General features: G+C 43.3%; 1 protein-coding gene across 1 annotated transcript; it reads right to left on the bottom strand.

Annotated features, from left to right (window-relative positions):
- Positions 1 to 8,071: 8,071 nt before the first annotated feature.
- On the bottom strand, positions 8,072 to 19,692 carry LOC127383310 (uncharacterized). The gene is made up of 21 exons (XM_051615992.1): positions 19,670 to 19,692; positions 19,355 to 19,407; positions 18,822 to 18,914; positions 17,327 to 17,454; positions 16,725 to 16,868; positions 16,007 to 16,090; positions 15,300 to 15,467; positions 15,135 to 15,231; positions 14,820 to 15,043; positions 13,896 to 14,049; positions 13,612 to 13,820; positions 13,408 to 13,525; positions 13,031 to 13,236; positions 12,462 to 12,579; positions 11,706 to 11,875; positions 10,868 to 10,941; positions 10,661 to 10,788; positions 9,664 to 9,853; positions 9,089 to 9,230; positions 8,289 to 8,385; positions 8,072 to 8,146 (listed from the first exon to the last, which is right to left on the bottom strand). The coding sequence occupies exons 1-21, from the start codon at positions 19,690 to 19,692 to the stop codon at positions 8,073 to 8,075; spliced, it is 2,694 nt and encodes an 897-aa protein (XP_051471952.1). The 3' UTR covers position 8,072.
- Positions 19,693 to 20,893: the final 1,201 nt, after the last annotated feature.

Here is a 20,893-nt window from a genome sequence, read left to right as displayed (position 1 = left end):
ACCCCACCTGGAGAGCCCGACCCGCCGCCTCCTGGCTCTTTACAAGCACCAAGAAGACAGGGCAGCCAAGCGTCTGCCTCGCCGGAGCGCTCTGGGGTGGGGTGGGAGAGGAGGACGGAGCGAGGGCCACCCTTGTACACAGGACATGATGCTGGAAGGTGATGTAGGATTACCTAAAAACCTGAGGTCCGGGTTGCTGAGACAGAAGTCTTGGTTTCTGGTTTGTTTTTGTTGTTGTTGTTGTTGCTTTTTTTTAATAATAAGCTTCTGAGAAATATTAAACCTAGTACGATACGAAAGTAAAAAACAAACAAACAAATGATCTTCCTAGGATTTACATATCACTGTGTTCTGACTAATCTTCTGTGTAATAAGGACAACAGGTTTTCAAATTTTAAAAACCTAGATGACAACAACACTGTCAGAATCCTAAGTGTGTTGATTTGTAGGCACTTTAACACTCGGGTGAGGAAAACCATGTATAGTTAGTTCAAGTGTTGTCTATTTATCCATGTTTCCACTGTACCTAAAAAATCAAGAAACTAAGTAGTGGTGAGAACGTCTGTGCTCGTAAACAAATAAATATCAGTATCATAGTCTGTATCTTGTATTATATAGCATTATATATCTGATTGATAGATAAATAAAACTTAGAAATGAGCTAGATATTGGAAATGAAATATAAGCAAACTGACATTTTGTACAGATAAATTGCTGTTAAATCCTATTTTTTTTATTAATATATACAGAAACTTATAATATTTCTGTACCTAATGTATAAAACCTCCTTGCTTCAGTGCCTGATAAATGATGAAATACATTTTTACATCAAATTGCTAGAACAAATACAATTAGACCAAGTTATCTTCCTTCTCTGTAACATGAAATAAATTGATTCAGGTACCAGAAAAATGCAGGGTTTTATCCCAAGGGTGCACTGAAACTTAGGAAGGCTCTAGTAACCATAATTTCAGATCAGCTGCTGCCTACAGCTAATAACAGTCCTGTAACCTACACACCTGAAACCCTCCAAAACCCAAACAAATTAGGATGGAGTCTTAATCCTTAATTATTTTGACTTTTACCTGACAGGTGTCATGTAGGTCTCACCACCCCACCAAAAAATCCAGGTTGCTTTAGAAATCTTACTTCAGACCATTTTGTAAGACATTTGCTGAGGGCAGCAACACACAGAGATGAGCAGAACCCAGGGCTGAGTTGTGTGGAGCTAATTAAGTGAGATTGACCTTTTCTCCACGGGGAGATGTAAGACACAGAGAGAGCAGCAACCAGGAGGTAACAGGCTTGTCTCACCAGGATGGCTAGATCAGCATGTCCGTGTGGGGCAGATGGTTTAGCTTTGTGGATACACCTTGTAGCACAGCACCTCAAAGCTAAAACTTTATTGCATCCTTCTCTTTTTTTATCTATGTGGAAATAAGGAAAGGCTCCAGGAGACCTCATAGCACCTTCCAGTGCCTGAAGGGGCTCCAGGAAAGCTGGGGAGGGGCTGTTTACAAGGGCTGGAAGTGAGAGGACAAGGGGAAATGGATTAAAACTGGAAGAGGGGAGATTTAGGTGAGATATTAGGAAGAAATTCTTTAGTGTGAGGGTGGTGAGACCCTGGCCCAGGTTGCCCAGAGAAGCTGTGGCTGCCCCATCCCTGGCAGTGTTGAAGGGCAGGTTGGAGGGGCTTGGAGCAACCTGGGCTGGTGGGAGGTGTCCCTGCCCCTACACAGGGGTTGGAACTAGATGATCTTTAAGGTCCCTTCTAACCCAAACCCCTCTGTGATTATTTTCCTCCAGGGCTCAGCGTAAGCTGACTCAGGGCTCTTCTCACATGGTATGTGCACATTGGGGCAATCAGCATGAAATCCACCAGTGCCTCAGAAAAAGCAGCTACAGTCACATTTTTGCAGGAAGCACTGTCACTGCAGATGTGGCCACATTGAATTATAGCCCATGTGCTTCTGTTTTGTTTTAACCCATGTTAGATATCTCACAAGCTTTAGGGTTTCAGCAAGAATATAAGTAGAATCACTTTTAAAGCCCTATAAAGTTGTCACAGTAGAGAAATCTTTATGCAGGTAGGAGATGCCAGTGCTAATGTCAGCATGACATTCTCAGGATAAGCCTGTGCAGCTGGTCCAAATTTGAGCACGTAGAGCCACATAGGCAAGGGCAGCCTGCATTATGTTGTACAAGCAAGGGAAATTGCACATTGCCCGTGGGATCTGGCACAGAACCATAACTGAGAGCTTGGTCCCATGTCTTTTCTCAACGACTGTCATTGTCAATGACAGCTGTGAAGGGGAACCCACTCACTAGCACTGACAAACCACCAGCAGATGCACAGAGAGACAGCCCTATTGGTCCCTGGTGTCAGTTCAAGACCATCAGCATTCATAAGTATAATGGCTGGGTATACTGTCCAAGCTTGGGAAGACTTAACCTTTTTCCTTAAATTTCCCACACCTAGAAGTACAGGCAATGAATAAGCTTCTCAGCTTTTTGGCCCGGGAAGCTTATAGGGTCATGATATAAGCAGAGGAACAGGGAGGTAGAAGGATCCACTTTAATCACTAGTTTGTCTATGACCTTGGCTGGTCATCCAGCATTGCTGCTTCAGTTTACCACCCATCTCCACATGAAGACTGTGGTAGCTCATGGCTTCAGAAGGCTGCTGCTCACAGGCAAAGCTAAGTAACCTTGCATGCAGAAAGGGTGTCCCAGGAGGACAGATTTGAGAAGTGGCCCAGGGTCATAATTTCCCAGCACCCCAGAGAGAGTGGGAGGTGAAGGCCCTGAATGTGGTGGTCTAGAGCTTGGATTGGTGGCTGTGGAATTTGTCTGTCTCCCTGCAAGTCCAAGGTGGAGCAACAGCTCTAAGTAACAACAAAGTAAAGGCTTTGCATTTCAGGACACTTCACTGCTTCTGTTCTAGTGAACTAGACCTTCTCTGTGCTTATTCCCAGAATAGGAACATTCCACAGAATTCCAGGGGCTACTGTCATACCTTTAAATACTTTGAGTTCCACCATGGTATGACTGCATCTGACTTTTGGGAATAGTCTGGCCTGCAATAGGATCAAAGCCCACGTCCAAGATGGAATTAGTTTATTAGAATATGTTGTATTCCTACATTGTTTAATTTGTTTGATCTCCCTTCAGGGGATTTCTCCTCCTACCTGCATGTGAGAGAGGCAGGGGTGGGAGAATGACAGAGGTGTAGGAGTAGGAGGCAGAGGTAGGTTTAGTGCCTGCCTGGGACCTCCAGATGTGCCAGGTTTGTTTCCCTCCTCCCAGAAAGAAAGGAATTCTTCCTCTGCCTGTTGTAGAGCACCTCTCTAAAGGCCTCCCTTTGTAACTCTCTTAGCATAGGTATTCCACTGATCCAGAGGATATAGTCCAAATTATATTCTTGATAGTACAGGTCCTGTTGCTTGTTGCATTCAGGAAAATGGAACACAGTCAAGGTTCCCTCCCCTTCTCTTTCCTTTACCCTCAGGAGTTCAGGATATTCAATTGGTGTGTGCGGGACTAAACTAATTCCCCCACTTAAGGGAAAGAGATCTAGCTCCCAGGACTCTATGCAAGGTCTGAAAAGCAATATTGAATTCCGACAACAATACCATAATAATCCATAGAACAGAAGCCAAAATGTGGAAGCTCACTCCAAAAAGATTGCAAAAGTCACAGAGGTAGAGGAGATCTGTCACGTACAGTCACTTTCTCTTAAAATAGTATGTTAAATACATACATGGAAATAAAGCTGAAGTAGTAGCTCAACAATCATTGGAAGTCCATGAGTGAGGAATTATATTATACTCTGCTTAGAGTATAGAGTTGTTTAAACATGTTAAAGATGCACAGGAGAGTGAACTGGGTTTAGTCACAGACCATGAAATTAACTCTTCTTGGCCCAAGATCTCTCTCTTTTCCAGGTCAGCAGATCACTGAAACTTCTCACTAACATGGGGAACAGAACACATACTAAAGAAGAAGCCACCACCAAAACACTTTTCTCCTGCAGTCAGTTTTCTCATACAAGAGATTTCTCTGCCCACCCCTATAAAATGGGTGAAGTGGTGTGTTGCCAGCCAGCAGCAGCAATGCATAGGGAAATGCCCTGAAGATGGTAAGGAGGTCAAGTTTCCTTGTGGTAGGAAGAGCAAATACCTTGGAGAGAATATTCCCCAGTGGTTAAAGGCTGACACATGGAAGGAGCTCCCCAAGCAAGCCGTGTGAGCAGCAGAGCTTCACCCCCACCCCAAAGCAGAGGGGAGCCAGGGCCACCCACCCAAAGCCCTTTGAAATTCTATGCTGAGGAGCACCACGTAGGTGCCAAGAGGTTTTATGGTTACACATTTGGGCTGCACATAGGTGTGCCTGGGGGGAAGAAAGGCTCCTGCTAAAGGGCTTCAGCCAGTTCCTCAGGGGAGCTGCTTATCTGCTAGCTGCCACAGCTCCACAGCCCAGCTGCCTCAGGATGCCAGAGGCAGCAGCCAATAAAAAACAAAACACCAAACAACCCCACAACCAAAAATGCCCTAATTACACAGGTACCCCAGCTTCTAGGGAGCCAGTATCTGACTTTTATTCCCAAACTTGTTTGCCATACAACCACCAATGCTATTACTGCATTTAACAGATGGGAAACTCAGTTGTGGACAGAAGCCCCAGCTCCCACAAAAGCACCTTGTTTTTAATGACATATAGAAGCTGGGTCCATCTGAACTCCCTCCCAGTTCAAGCCCCTGACTTTTTGCTTCTTTACACAGCAAGACAAGTCTAGGTTTGGCTTGCTGTTTTGTCAGGACACCAAGCACTACAAGGTGACTGATTCAGCCGACTTCTGCTTTAAAGCATTTCTTTTAAAGCACATACCTGTCTGGGGTTTGGGGCTCTGATCACCTGGAGATCTAGTCTCTGGACTCACACAAATAAGTGGAAAGAACATTTACATATGAGTGATTAGCTGAAGACTCAAATAGACTTTTGACAGAAGTGAAAGCTCGAACCAAAGCTTCCCAAACCATCAGGTGATTATGAGAACACATTTTCCTCCAGATAGAGGTGCATAGCACTCAATCTTTTACTGAAGACTTTGAAATTAAAATAAGCAAATCAATATATCAAAAACTAATTGGACCAGTAAACGTAAAGGTCAATTTTCTTAATTTTTTCAGTATTAAGTTAGTTGTAGTTACTTTAAAGCAGTACATAGTTTTAGAAGACTAGCCTATAGTAAAAATTAGCAAACTATAGTAAAATAAGAGCTCTACATTTCTATCAGTGACCAGATATAATAAGGCTGCTCATCACACTGACTTACTGCCACATATTTGAAATGGAAATAACTGTCTGCAGCGTCTTTCTGTTCTTGTTCCTATTTTCCTATAAAAACAAAAATCACAGAGGCTTCTTTTTTCCCTTAGACTTTTATCATTCACCTGTTGAAATCACAGAAGACATGAAGCATAAACAAAGAAGATTGATCTGCTTTCAACTTGTGTTAACAGGGATATAAAAATAACATCCCAAATACCAGGGGGAAAAGCATGTGGTCATAAAATATCCACTTAAAAGGCCAAGAGGTGTTGATACAACACTTGAAGAGGATCCTTTTTCCTTTTTTATATATATATAACCAGGAAGGCAGTTCCTTAATTTTAGTATAAACAGACACCTCTGAGGAGGAGAGTATTACAGTCATGCCTTTAAAATATTTTACTGATATTCCTGTGGATTGTGTGTCTTCTGCATATTGCTGGAAAATCTAATATGAAGATTTATATAAATCCTAGTACAACCATGGAGGGGAATCTCCTTGAATTTTCCAACATATCAAAATAGTAAAAGGGACCATCTTATTTATTAACACTTCTCATTTTGCAAAATGGTACTAAGCAGAGCTTTTAGAAGATCTGAAGAGCCAAATTTTGCTGGGGCATCATCTTGCTTTTCAACAGCCCTTTAATCTTCTTTGACAGATAAAGAATCTCAAGGTATTGACTAATCTTAGGAAAATAAATAAAGGTCCCTTAGGTAAGATTGTAAATACCAGATTCCTATTCCTAAGTGATGTTGTCTTTGAGTCTTCTTTTGAAGAAAGGAATCAGAAACCCAGGAGGTCACAATGGAGACCAACTTAATGCTACTGAAAGAGGCTGCCCAGGCTCACAGTGCTTGGTTCTCAGTCCCTAGGTTGGTATTATTTGTCCCCTGCACAGCAGTAAGAGGGGAGAAGGTGGCTCAGGCTCTGCAAGGCAGCCCATGCTGTGCTGGTAGAGCACCCTCGTGGCAGATAATGGTTTCCATTCAGCTGTCTGGAGACAACACTGTCTAACAGGCTCATTTCCTGGGAGACAGTCAGCATGATGTAAGACACACAGGGAAGTCACCATGTTCCTTCAAGTGCCCATACTTGTGGGGTTTTTTAGGAGCAAAACCCTGGTACAGCACTACTGGCTTGTCCTTTGACTTCTCAATAGGTTGTGCCCATAGACTGAAGAATAACTTGGACTTAACCACAGAGGAAAGCACTAAGGTCACCACCTCTAACCTGTTAAGTCTCTTATCAGGCTTATATATTCTGCATTTTCCTTTTACTGCCAATCTGCCATAAATCTCATTCCTCAATATCACAGCTCCATGGCTTTAGTCTTCATCTACTGCAGGAGCAACAAAAGAAGACTCCTTTAGCATGGTAGCCTCCAACATTGGAAAAAAGTCCTGGTGCATAGCTAGGGGCTTGACACATCCCTCATGATGAATCCTACACAGGTTTTTCAGAAGATGACAGTAAAAGACACCTACTACAGATGCTCAGCAGGTAACTGGAAGACAGAGAAGATTTATAAACATGACCTTGTAATTACAGCACACACTGTTTAATGGGATCTCTGTGCAGGGATTGTAGCAACAGGGCTGCAGTTTTTTAGACACTGTGCTTTTTTACAAAGTCCAAACAGATTCACAAAATAGTTTCTTGCTCAAGTCAACCTTCACAGAAATTTCCTGCAGCATAATTCTATTTAATATAAAATTAAAAAGCAGACACCCATTCTTGTAGCTTTAGCCCTAAGGTATAATGATTCATGCTAAGTAATAGCTTTCTTTACAACAGGAGAATAAAATATTGAATCTGAAGTGTTTTCACATCACTGTTCTGGTACAAAGAATAGACAAAGAAATCCTCCTTCTGTTAAAGAAGGAAAAAAAACCCAAACCACAGGATAATCAGGCAAGAGCTCCTAAGCATCTTGTTCTCTAGTGAGGAAGATTCCTTAATACTTTCTGGGCAGAGTCCAAGTATTATTGTTACTTCTACTACTGCTACAAGACTTCACTAAAAGCTCTTTTTCCTTTAGGCTGACAGCTTGCTGAGCTGAACAGAGTCACTGATGCCACCTGTGAACAATTTCCACCCACCTAGGGAGGGCACTTTGACATTGTATGGCCACAAGACTCCTTACAACTACAGTTCACAGCTTTTCTGTCAGTACAGGCTCAGATATGTTCACATCATCTTGCTTTGAAATGCTCTCTCTTGCTGACATGAAGATCCTTACAATCCTTTGTTCATACAGAAGCTCAGTGACTTACAGTTGGCTTCACACCTGTTGCCACCTTCCTCCCCCTACCCCAAACCAGATGCTTCCAACTGCAGAGTGACTAGACACAGGTTTTGGACACAGAGGCTGAGCAGTTTGGGTCAGATGCAAGTCACACAAAAGACTCAGAGTTTGATGCTGTAGAGGGACATGAGAGCCACACACCAACTTAAAGACAGAGACACTTCCATACTGGTTAGCTGACCCTTTTCTCAGTAGACACCATCAATGTGTTTTCCAAGTAGATGCTTTTGAGATGTCCTTACTTGTAAGTTTGGGCAGGCTGTGTTTGCTTGGATCACCTAACTGCAGCTTCATACAACTTAATCATTCCTGTGCAGACTCTCTCAAAACTCAGTGTATTCACCTAGAGGGAGAAGAGAGGGATTACAGGACATACAATAACAGAGTGCTTAGAATTCCAGTAGTGTAATTTAAGATGGACACCAACCTCTGCTAGTTGTTTTCCTTCCTAAGGAGCACTGCTCCAGATGATGTTTGCTCGGGTGGATGTGGTTCTGCACTGTGGTCTAGAGAGACATTTCAGCTTTTAATTTTCTGTACAGCACATGCCACGACTAGGAGTCTTTCACCTGACATAGCTCCTGAGAGCATATGCCACATTGCTGAGCAAAGGTTCAGGAGTGACTTGAGAAATGCCCAATTTCTTACCAAGTCTGTGTTTCCCAGGACTGCATCTCCTTGGACAAAGAAAGCCTGAAGGCTGTTGCACAGTGCTGCAGATCACCACACTGCAGTGGAAATAAAGCTACAAGACAAGAATATTTATATCAGAGAATCACATAATAGTTTTGGTTGGAAAAAAACATCAAGATCATCAAGTCCAACCTAACTCTACCAAGGCCACCACTAAACCACTTCCCAGAGCACCACATTCACAGGTCTTCAAAGCACTTTCAGGGATGTTGACTCAACCACCTTCCTGGGCAGCATGTTCCAATGTTTAATTACCTTTTCAGTGAATAATTTTATTCTAATGTCCAATATGAAGCACCCCTGCCATAACTTGAGGCCATTTCCTCTTGTCCTATTGCTTGTTACTTGGGAGAAGAGACTGACCCCACCTGGCTGCAACCTCCTCTCAGGTAGTTGAGAGAGCAGTGAGGTCTCCCCTCAGCCTCCTTTTCTCCAGGCTCAACAACCCCAGTTCCCTCAGATGCTCCTCATAAGATTCATTCTCCAGACCCTTCACCAGCTTCATTGCCTTTTTCTGGACTCCCTCCAGCCCCCTAATGTCCTTCTTGCTCTGAAGGGCCCAGAACTGCACACAGGTGTCAATCACAGTATTTGAACACCGAACACAATATTTTGTTTAGGTGAATCTTCTTTGGCAAACACCTGGTGTGTATTCTTACCCCAAAGGAGATGAACCAAAGGCTGTGAAGTCTTTCTTTACTACTCTTACAGTATTACACCCTCAAGGAGGTGGCTAATAGCCACAGACACCTCACCTGCTCTTGTAACAGAGTTGTGCCTTCTAAAAATGTGAACATCCTCACTTCAAATCTCTTTAGGTGTTGAGGAAATTTTTCTCCGAGGCTATAATTAACTTCATGGAAGACAGTTCTGTAGGAGTCCTTGCTGTTTTCACACCTTTTTAGATAAGTGAAAGGAAGTGTATTTAATCTAAATCTTCATCACTTCAACCAGATCTTTAAAGAAAGCAAGGAGGTGAAACACAGAAGAGCTGCCCTCCCAGTTTCTCTCAGGCCTTAAAGACATGGATACAGCTTCCCCATTCATCGTTCCTACTTTTGGCCATAGCTAGGATTGCTTCTTGTTCTTTCTTTCCAGCTGGGACCTGTTAGCTAGAAGCACTTTTGGCCATTCCCATCACCAGCTGCCACCAGGAGGCACAGCCCCTGTGCCCACACCAACATACACTCCCCAGCCCAGCAGCAATGACCCATCAGGGCAGAACAATGCACCCAAGCTGACTTCTGTCCTCTCCCCCCTTTCCTCCCACCTAAGGAAAGGGACCTTGTGCAGAACAGTTACCCAGAGACAAGAGAGGAATCCTCCTTACCCATTTATAAGGATGGGCCACTGTGGAAGGCTATCCTGGCTTTGGGAGTTTGTAGCCCAACAGTCATCCAGGTTTAGTTCCAGTCTTGCATCTTTAGGCTGGAGCAGTTCAACTTCAAAATACAGTGACTCCCTCAGGTATTTTACCACAGGATATTCTGATTCCTGGTAGGGCTCTGAATAGGATTTATCTAGAATAGAGTATTAATGTTAGGTTTTCCCTTTACAAAATAAGCATTCACAATCTTTCTTCTTCTTTCCACCACCATTTAGTCTAGCACAGCAATACTGCAACCTGGGAGAGCATGTGAATGTCAAAAAATAGGGCAGAAAAGTAAGAATTGGCAATGAAAGCAAAAATCTGAACTGCATTCCTGGGCTGTGAAGACCCAGGAATGAGATACTTCTCCTGCAAAAAAACACTGGACTAAGATGCTCATTCAAAACTGCCTCTATAAAAGGTACTGGGGGGTATGGGTGAGTGAAGAGAAATAAAATAATTCATCAGGGCCACTCCAGTCAGGGCAAAGGTTTAGCTCAGGCTTCAGTTAGCTCTTCCTGCTAGCATGGTTGCCCTTTTACAGCAGTGCTGTGGGCAGCTTCCTTTTCTGACCCAGGTTACAACTGGTGTTAACTCTGCACAGCAACACTGAGAGAGTTGCTAGAAGAAAGAAGCTGACATCACATCCAGTACACAAAACTTTTAGCATCTTCAGACCAAGCAGGAAAACCACACAAGTGTCAATGATGCTGAGTCTGACCCACTGCTGGAGATTTGATCATTTATGTTGTGTTCTGGAATTTAAAAGCTCTGTTAGAGGCCATAAAGTGGTCTTCACTTCATCCTTGGAGATATTCAAAGCTCATCTGGACATGGCCCTGGGCAATCTGGTTTGGGTGATCCTGCTTAAGCAGAGTGGATGGACAAGATGACCCTCAGACATCCCCTCTAATCTCAACTGTCCTGTGGTTCCACAGAGTCTAATCATAGATGTTACCTTTGAAGAGCTTCAATGAAAGAACAAGAGAGCCAAACCCTGGTTTAATACTGGGTGGTGGGTTCTTCTTAGATTCATATTGAACATCAACAGCCTGCTTGATTGCGTACCAGCACACAAATTTCAGTCTAAGGAAAGAGGTTCAATGTTAGATTTTTAAGAAATCAAGATGCTTTGGACAACCTTCTTCTAGGGAATGACACTTACTGGTATACTGGTGTGTCATTGCCAGGCCCGAAATAGAGTACATCGTTTTCATATGCCATAGTTGTGCTATTGAACTGGAAGATACATATAATTACAAACAGGACAGTTAGATTAGAGTTTACTTTGGTTTTGACACAATTTCCACACACCTTCACTTGACTGGCAGATTGTGCTGAGCAGAGTACACTTAGGAATGGCCAGAAATTGCCAACCAACAGCCCTGTGCCTGCTAAACTAAAGCTGAGTACAGCTGACATCTATGCCATAATCAAGAAGGATTAGTTTATTAACCAACAATATCTTGAATAGCACTCCAGAAAGAGAGCAACTGGGCCTGAGAAAAAGACATCAGTTGTTCCTGTTGACAAAAATCAATGTATAGCATAAGATGCAACACCTGCAGAAGCAAGATTCATTTGTGGTGGCATGAACTTAAGCATGATCTGATCCTCTGTTATTTTGTCTGGTTTTCATTTATGCAGTAAGTAGGTGGCAGGAACAGGACCCACTCTAGTCCTGGGCCAGGTAGCCATTAGCAACCCCTGCCCAGCTTCTGCAAGGCAGATGAGTATATAGTAACAGTACAATCTCCAAGTCCACTACTAAACAATTCAGAGGAGTTATTCTGAGGACTAGTTTCAGAAGGCACCTCTGACCTTGAAAGCATTTTTTACCAAATAGTGACTTCTGCCCAACTGAATTTAGTATCCTCAGAAAAAGGATATGGATATACTACTCAAACAGCCAGCTATGACCTTCTTGCAGCTTCTGCTCAGTTCTGAATATCAGTCAGTTCTACTAAGAGCCCCACCCCAACCAGAGTAAATTAAGCTCTTACCTTTCTGCTGGTTCCACAGGTGTTCACATTGAACTTGAAGGTTGCAGTCTTCTCTGTCACCAGACTGGGTTTGCACCGTCTGTCCCTCAAGACAAACAGGCTGGTGTCCAGGTCCGCATCCCCTGCCAACTTCACTGCAGTAATAACCACAGTACCATTGGGCAGGCACTCTGAAAAATACATTTTTTCATATGCATCAGGACTTGAACTTCTGTATTTTGTAGTCTAGCATTACAGAAGTTCTTCAATACTAACAATCTGATTTTCATCAGTCTGTCAGAAGAGCATGCACTACATTGACAAAGCTGGTAATTCCAATTACCTTTCTTCTTCTAGGAACTGTCATCCTCTTCCAGAAGGATTTTTCTAGCAAAGATACTCAATACACTCAATACTGATGAGCAGCTTTAGAATGACTAATGTTCATATGCTGAGCCTCCCCTTGCCACGCCAAAAAACCCAACAGAACATTTAGCCCTAAAACCAGCCACAAAAACCCTTTAAAAAAGTTCATAATTTTCCAGGGTGTGAGGAGTGGGGTGTCCCACTTTCTTCCCCTGTCCAATTCTAGACAGGACAGTCACTCCTATCTAGTTTCCCTTGCCTTGTAGCATATTAGTTTGCAGAAAATCTGAGAGGCAAATAGAGCATCACACAAGCATAAATTCTAGAAACACTTCAGGCTGCATGGGCTTGTGTGACTTAGTCACACAACTTCAAGAGCAGTAACAGCTAATCCCCCCCACGTGTTATTACGTATTAGGTCTGAAGGTGAAAATCTGCAGGAAACTGAGAAGTCCCTCCTGTTAGCCAAGGTGACAGCATCCTTCAAGGTTACATGGAGTGAAGCTTTTATTCCAGAGGTATGAAAATCCTGGAGATGACAACCACAGGTTGAACAAGAAAATTAAGGCAGACTGTTCAACTAAAGTAGTCAAAAGCTAAGATAGCTGGTTATCACAAGCCAAAAGCCATGGTGCTTGAACAAGATGAAGCCACAAGAGACTCTCTTAATCTAGAAGCTCACAGAATGAGCTTTTCCAGTCATTCTGCAGCAGAGTGCAATACAAACTCCATTGCACGTATAGTTGCCATGGAAGGTAGTTCAGTCTTAACATGCTTGCAGAAAGTTGTTTATTTTTCTTGCCTACTTCTGTCAACATCAACCAAGGGAAACTAAAATGTTCTTTCAAGTGCAGGAAATAATTCTCCATTAATCCCTTGAAGGTTACATCAAGAAATTTCACCTTCAAGGACATAGAGCATGATGTCCATATGTCACAGTTAGAGCATGTTTTTTAATTGCTACGTGGTGGAATCCTTACCTCATAATTCACGTGGGAAGAAAGGAAAGGGACAGAGATTGCCAAGTGGGTGCCATTGTCCCTCATGCAGTAGTTGTATTTCTGCACAGTCTCTGGGGTCAGGTGCCAGCCTGAGATGTAGGGTAGCCACTTTTTGTCCACATTCCCATGTGTGATAATGAGATGCAGGTTCTTCCCATCACAAAACCCTCTTGCACTCGGCAGAACTGTAATGTGTTCAAGAGTCAGCCAGCACGGTAGTTACCATCAGAGCTTAATAATGCTATCTAGGACTGACAGTATCCCTGGCTGAATATAGCCTAGCTAACAGCTGGGCTCTCTGCCAGGTTAGTCACAGCCAGTTTGGTGTAATTTTTGCCCAAGTTCCACTAGTTTACCTGCATCTTTAACTGCTGACACTATTACGACCGGGACAGCGAAGGTCTCCCTCGTTGGACGGGTTACGAATGCAAGTGTGACATTCAGGGTGTAGACTCTGGTGGCTGCTCTCAGGTACTAGGAAAATCATATTCAGGCATAAAAATCACCAAGTGACATCATGATTTCTATACCATGGTCTGCTGCAGTGTCTGAGTACACACCTCTTTCTTAATGCTTGGTGCATCAAGGGGGACTTGTATTCCATAGGCTTTGCCTCCGTGAGCCTTTGTGATCTCATACGTGAGATATCCATGCTGAACAGCTGCAGGCACAGCAACAGTCGTCCCCTCAATGGTTAAGTTCACAAGCTCCACATCTGGGAGGAATGTTCCCACTGTCACATTCATTAGCCTGGCACTCAGATTTGAGTCTGAAAAGGAGCACAACAACAGTGAGCTCTTAACAGTACCAAAACCTTCAGTCAGTTCAATATTAGGCTACTTACTGTCAGTTATAGCAAGTTCTACTTGTTCAAATGGTGTTTCTATTTCCTTGATGATAGTATACTTGGTTAGTCCCCATTTGTTATCTTCCCACTGATGCTCCAAGAACAGGTTGATAGTGTATTTCACTCCATACTGTCCATTGCTCACAGAACTCTAGAATTTCAAGTCAACAGCTTGTATCATAACATGATTTTACTCTAAAGTTAATCTCAAGGTCAGGTAGAGCTACAGATCCAAACATTGTCCTTCTCGGCTCAGGATTATGAACCCCTAAGTGGCACTTGATCTAAGCTCACAGGGATACAGCATCTCAGGATACTCAGACTTCCTTTAGAAAATTGTCCCCCACTCCCAGGTTTCAAAGCAGCAGGGGATTATTTCACCACTGGGTTATTTCACCAGTTGAAGGGCTCCTCCTGCCACTTCCTTTGCATTTCAGTTGTAACATTTACCCTGGATTCAGTTCACTCCAAGCAACTAGATTTAGATGCATAGTCTCAGCCCATCCCAATATCAGATGGTCTGTGAACAAATGGGTTGTTCCTGTTCTCTTAAGTGGTCTGGGTAAAATACACCAGAACCTATGCATGATTTACAGTCCAGTTAGGACTGTCTCCAAAGAGTAGGACTTCAGAATTAAAAGGCAAAAGCTGTGCCAGCCTGAGGAAGGAGAAAAATTAAAAGTTCCATGCAGGCTTCTGTCCATCTGTGCTTGTAAAGAAGAGAGATTCTTTACAAGATGGTGCTCACAGAAGCTACCTTGGGTCAGGGGTTTTGGAATTTTTAATATACTCTTTCCTCCCCCTCAGCACCATCCTTCATTTGAAAGGAGCAGGATGAAGAATTATTCCTCCCCAGGAAAAAAACAAAACAAAACAAAAACCAGAAAGTCTGTTACTTGGCAACTAACATAAGTCACAAACCTTGTAAGAGCCCCCCTCTGCACCTATAGGTATCTTCATTGTAATTGCATGGAGGTCAGTGGATAATACATAATTCCTGGAAGACATTTCTTTGGCAGAGAGTTTGTGCAGATCCACACCAGCTTCAACACACACATCCTTAAAGCTACTGGCTCCAGCAGACAGCAACTGCATGTATTTGGGGACAGTCCAGACGATCGTTCCGTTGATGTAGTCCACACCATCTGGGGGACAAGACATGAAAGCTGTCAGCTCATGAATCTAGTCCAGTCCCCTGCACAGGTAAGCACTGGAGCAAAGCACCACAGGTCTCACCTACAGGACACGCCACCGCTGTGTCCACCACCAGGATCACCCACCGCTGCTTGTAAAAGGTACTTGATCTCACTGCAGAAAAGGTAACTCCCTGATCCTGTAGGAGGAGATCTGGTTACACTCACCCAGCCTGGCAGCTTGCTGGGCAGGAATGAACATACCAACCTGGACCAGCTGGGTTTGCTCAGCCGTGTACGGGACTCGGAGCAGGACCCTGGTGTCCGTGGTGCTGAGCCCGTAACCTGCGCGCCAAGCGTCGCTCACAAGCTGAGCCTTTCTTTCTTCTGGCTGATGAAACACTATTTGCCATATTGAGGCTTCTCCTGCTTTTGCCTACCCAGAGGAAGAAATCAACAGTTGAAACACGAAGTAACAGATTTACTGTATGGAATGATTTGTTGTATCGAACCACTCGGCAGTTTTGTTGACTCGTTCTACGTGCTGCCAGTGGGATAACCCCCCAGGGCTCCCTCCCTCACGCATATGGGAAGCTTTCCATAATAAGAGCAGAGAACTGCTGCATTCCAAATACAGGATCCAAGAAGGAAAAAGGCCCACAGATCACTCCTGGCCCATGGGATCTTAGACACACTTTTCATTGCACAGTCTCTTGCCTCAGAAGTTATTTTTTTCTTGAGTTTTAAACTCCCTGTTAAATCACTTTCCATTTCTTCCTTGCAGAAAAGGCCTACATCTGTGGGTTTCTAACCTATAAAAATCTCTATACTAAAGCCATTCTGCTACAGAATTTCCACTCTTCCTACTTCAGCACTTTTGGAAAGGACATTTTGTACTGTGTGAGCACTGAATAGAGGGATGGTTGTGCCAGAAGCAGCACTAGTTTCTGCTAGGAAGACAATCTGTAGTTGTACCTCTGGAAACCCAAGAGTCCAATCCTCAGGTTCATCTGGAATGAAGTCTTCTACAATCTGTGGAATCTCCCTTCTGACAGAAACCTGAAGGAAAAAAGCCTCTCTAAGGAGTCTGCTGATGACACTTGTCTTCAATACCATACAAGACTTCGTAACCTCCAGAGGGACCTTTCCTCCCATCAAGTAAAAAATCATGGTGTAAAATGCCATCATATATCGTGTATTATCTATGGTCTACTTCACCTCAGCTTCTTGTTATTTTTCACCTACCCTTCCATTTCTACCTCCATTTAAGGCCAGGAATTTGTTCTTGAATCCCATGTCCTCTTCCAAGAGGAGTCCTTTTTTCCCCCCCCTCTCCGCATTTCTCCCCAGTGAATTCATAGGGGAGCTTCCTTCAGAAAGTATCCATTTATGTTACTTCAAATAAGATTTTTTTTAGGTAACATTGAGTTAAATCCATTAGCTTAACCTTTTGAATACCATTTCACAACTTTATTGGCTATTAATGCTGGCAAGCAGCCCATATAAGCATAGAACAAATGCATCACTGAACTCGAGATGCATCTTGTCCATCCACTAGTTCATGGAGGGGCATTCAAAATTCTATTTCCAATACATATCCCTAGCATCTAATGAGCTAGAAAAAGAGTATCTTCCAGTACTTACCTCCTTACTTTACTTTAAATACCTTCCCTTAGGTACTTCTGATGCTTACCTCCATGTAGTTACTTTCACAAACCAGCTCTCTTGGACTCCATGGACCATAAGGGCAACTTGCACTTTTCAGATGAGTTGTAGCATTTTTCATATCAGGAGTATGAGATGTTTTGATTTGGACTGTTACTGTGAACACATCTTTCTACATGGACACAGAGAACACTTGCTTGTAAGACTGATAAGCACCACCTATCCTTGTGATCTAAAACCAGATTATAAAGCCTGCCCACTCACCAGCCTCTGACTCCATACTGAAGCATTACTGCTTCCTACTTGGTTAACTCCATAGACTGTATTCTACCCTAATGTGTCCCAGGCACTAAGTGTTAAAGCAGAGTGCAACACAGCTGCCAGACAGAATTCCCTATTCTTGCCCAAGACAAGGACATATGTGATATGCTTCTTCATGTCCTCATCAAATGTCAATAGCATGGAATTTTCTCAGACCTCTGAATGCATTTGGGGAGAACTAAATCATTTTCAGGTAACAGATGTTCAAGACACAACACCACCTCAGTTCATCTCTCAATAATTAGGTCACCTTTTGCATGGAGGTCATACACAAGAGCATTGTAGCCACAATGCTGATGACAGACTTACCTCTGGGTGAGAGTGGCAGCTCAGTGCAGAAGCACGGAACTCAACCTGACTCCAGTTGCTGTAAGTTACTGTGTAGCCACACTGTGATGCCAGGGTCTCATTTAGCTCCCAGGCTTTGCCAGATGGATCTGTGGGCAATGAAACGAAGAGTGGTATCAGTGAGTGTTAACTCCTGCTCTGCAAACTCCCCAGGCAACCTGCCCTTGCTGAGGGTTCAGCTGACCCTGCTCCGATAGGGTCCAACTGCACCCCCTGGGATCAGACAGGAGAGGATTGCCAAGTGGTACCAGAGAGCTGGAATAAAGCCTGTAGAAAGTAGGAAAGGCAAAGTTTCAGACAGGCTGGGACAGGGAGCACCAGCACTAAAGGGCTGAACATGGAAAAAAAAAACAAATCACCAAGGTGGAAAGATACTAAATCTTAAAGGGACAAAAAATCCCAGTAAGCACAGGGCAGTTAGATCAACACCACCAAAGCTGTCAGGATTGACAGATGACAGCCCAGCAACATCAGGAGTCTGATCTGCAGCTGCCACAGGCCCACGTTCCTCTTTGATGCCTGCCTGGACAGCAGAGTCCCTTCAGGGGTCTTATCAGGATGACAAACACACTAAAGCTTTGCTTGGAGTTTTTTTTTTTAGGCTACAAAACCTTCTTTGTATTTTGAGGATTTTTGTCATTTTGCATTTTAAGGTTGGGATTTTTTTTCTTCCAAAATGAATTGGTCTATAGCTTCAAGGTGTACATATCCCAGTTGCAGAAAGTCTTTCTTTGTGTATGGATAAAGATGTTTGAAAAGAAAACATGTAATAAGCAAATTTTCACACAAGTTTAATGTTCTAGAAAGACGTTATGGATGTCACAAACAATATCTAGTTAGACAGCCAACCAGCACAGAGAGTGAGTTCAAGCTTGAGTTTACATTCTGTGCATATAATCTTACATCTGATGATGTTTAGAGCCCAAAAGTTACCTTCCTTTGCCCTTCCAGAGTGCTCAGTAGTGCTTTTCTCTCAAATGCACCACTTCTTGACTAATATACCCATTGCCAAAGGGTCCAGCTAGTTTTTCTTAAACTTCATTAAGAATTTATATACCTCCACCACGTCCCTTCGCTGAAAACCAGGAAGGTGGAAAGCCCCAAGTGTAAAATCAGTAGCACAGTGCCAGCTTCAACTGGTGAGCTTTAGGAGTAGTGTGTGCTGCTCCTGGGGAACATTTTTACCAGGAGGGAAATCCACCACCATTAACATGCCAATACACTATCAAGTGCATCACAATGATTAGACTTGGCATTGCTAAGTTATCACAGAAGTCTACAGGATCCTTTATTCAGAAATCAAGGTAGCTTTTAGCATTCCTCACAGTGAAGTCCAGCCTACTAATCTCTATGATTTTAGGATAACCCAGGGAACTGCAGCATAGGAAGACCTCAGGGAACATTAAACATTTCACCATGTGCCATCCCCTCTCCAAGTTCTTCTATGCAAACTTACCAACAACAGAAAAAGAGAAGTATTTTTCTTCAAAGTATTCTGCACTCAGTGTTATACACAAAATGTTCCCCAAGCATTTCGAACTCACAGGTCCTGTGTTGAGCACATTGAAAGACCAGTAAGCAGGGGATTAAAGGTAACACACAAGCAGAAACTGGGTACTTCCCAGACTGCTTTACAAAGTTAGGGTTATGACAAGCATATTATAGCATCTTTGTTCAGCAGGTGTCAGAGGATTTTTTTCAAACCAAAAATACTAACAGGAGAAAAGGCAGCCCTGAAAACAGTATTCCAGTATTGCTACCTGCAACAGCCAGTCATGGGAATAAGATTTTGAAACAGGATCAAAAAAAGTAACAAACTGGCTCTCCCAATCTGAACACCTTAAATGGAATAAAACAGGACAAGGAAGTCCCCCCACCTTTCTGAAAAGAGGAAAAAACAACACCTGAACAACTTAAAAAAAACACCCAAACAGCTAACAAGAAATCTCAAACATACCACAAAGTGAAACCAGTTCGCAGCACCATTACCTGGTCTCTCTTGGGTCCATATTTCAGAGATTAATATCTCTATTAATAACAGCCTGCAGGAGAACAAAGGCATTAGTAGCAGCTTTGCCTGAGAGCTGTGACAACAGCAGGCTAAAAAATTAATGTGCTCAGAAAGTTCTGGTCTAGATATTAAACTATTCTTAAGTTTAGAACTACAGGTCTAGACTTGGAAATAACAAAATCAGGTTTCCTCAGCCACCCTTAGAAAGTCAGAGAAGAGAAATCAGAAAAGTTAATACATTTTGATGTTTTAAATAAGACCATATATACGTTTAACAGTGACAAAGCTCTCACCTCTGCACCAGACCCAGCTCCATTGCATTTGCTCTGTCTCTACCTGTCTTGCTCTTTTCCTTATTGTCACACACACAAACAAAAATCTTCTTCATCAGTTTTGCATAGAAATCAAAGGCTTTCTACCTTCTCAGAGTCTTGTGTTGAACACAAAGGCTGCCACCTTTATGGTGATGAACCTCAATTTCAGCTGTTTACCCTCCTAACTACAGACCCATAATTAATGGCAGCTGTTGATTTGCTTTAGTGGTTACATCTACTCTGACCTAAGTGCTCCCATTTTGAAGGTTACCAGCTCCTGACTAGCAGGTTGTCAGGAGGCAGAGAGATAACTGATGTGATTCTGGTAAAGCATGTGGTGATCCATTGCTTCAGAATGACTCCTCTTCACCCTATCACCTCTGTGGAGGATTTTGCACATGTTCAGACAGGTAAGTCTACCAGAGGCAAATGTGTAAGCTGGGGCTTTAAGGCAGTTGGTATAACTAAAGAGGGAAGAAAGTGTTGATCTTTAGGTTAAGTGCTTAAGATTTTGAGTAAAAGGGAGACTGATGGGTGTCACAAACTAAATGAAGAACTATCTCACTGAGCATCCTGTGGGACACCTCCACTAGAAATCACCCCCACATTTGGGGAAAATTAATCCAGAAACTGTGAAGGACTGGATTTGACCACAAGCAGGTCAGAGGGAAGGACCCAGGCTTTACTGAGTGCTGAAGACAGGAGAAGTTGTACCTGTAGCCCCGGGTCTGGAGGAGTGGCTGTTTCCCACCATCATCAGCCTGGGTGCACTCTGGTCACCACAGGTGAGAGTGATGTCCCTGGGGCTGCTGAGCTGCAAGGCTGATGGTCAGAAGGTGAGCAGGTCCCTTAGGGTGCAAAGCAGCTGCTGTGGGATCTGTTCACATTTTCCCTAAGTGCTAAGCCTTGGTTGGGTATCATCAGAACAATATCAGCAGCACAAACAACGGTAGCTGCCATGTTGGGTTATTATGGTATGTCATAAAGGGTGCTAGATTTCAGTACTCCCTGTCCTGGTCACCACTCTGTTCAGGTGTCACTCACTGTGCAAACACACCCTGAGCTCTCAAAGCAGTAGGTCCCCTGTGACAAGGAAAGTCCCTTCCCTCCCATGCTTTGATTCTCCCATTTTCTTTCTGGACCTGTGTATTTTCTAGCAACCTTATCAGGATGCAAGGAATATTGTGCATCTGAAGACATGCC

Source organism: Apus apus, chromosome 3, assembly GCF_020740795.1.
Source record: "Apus apus isolate bApuApu2 chromosome 3, bApuApu2.pri.cur, whole genome shotgun sequence".
Classification (NCBI taxonomy): Eukaryota; Metazoa; Chordata; class Aves; order Apodiformes; family Apodidae; genus Apus; species Apus apus.
This window is presented reverse-complemented; position numbering and strand designations above follow the sequence as displayed.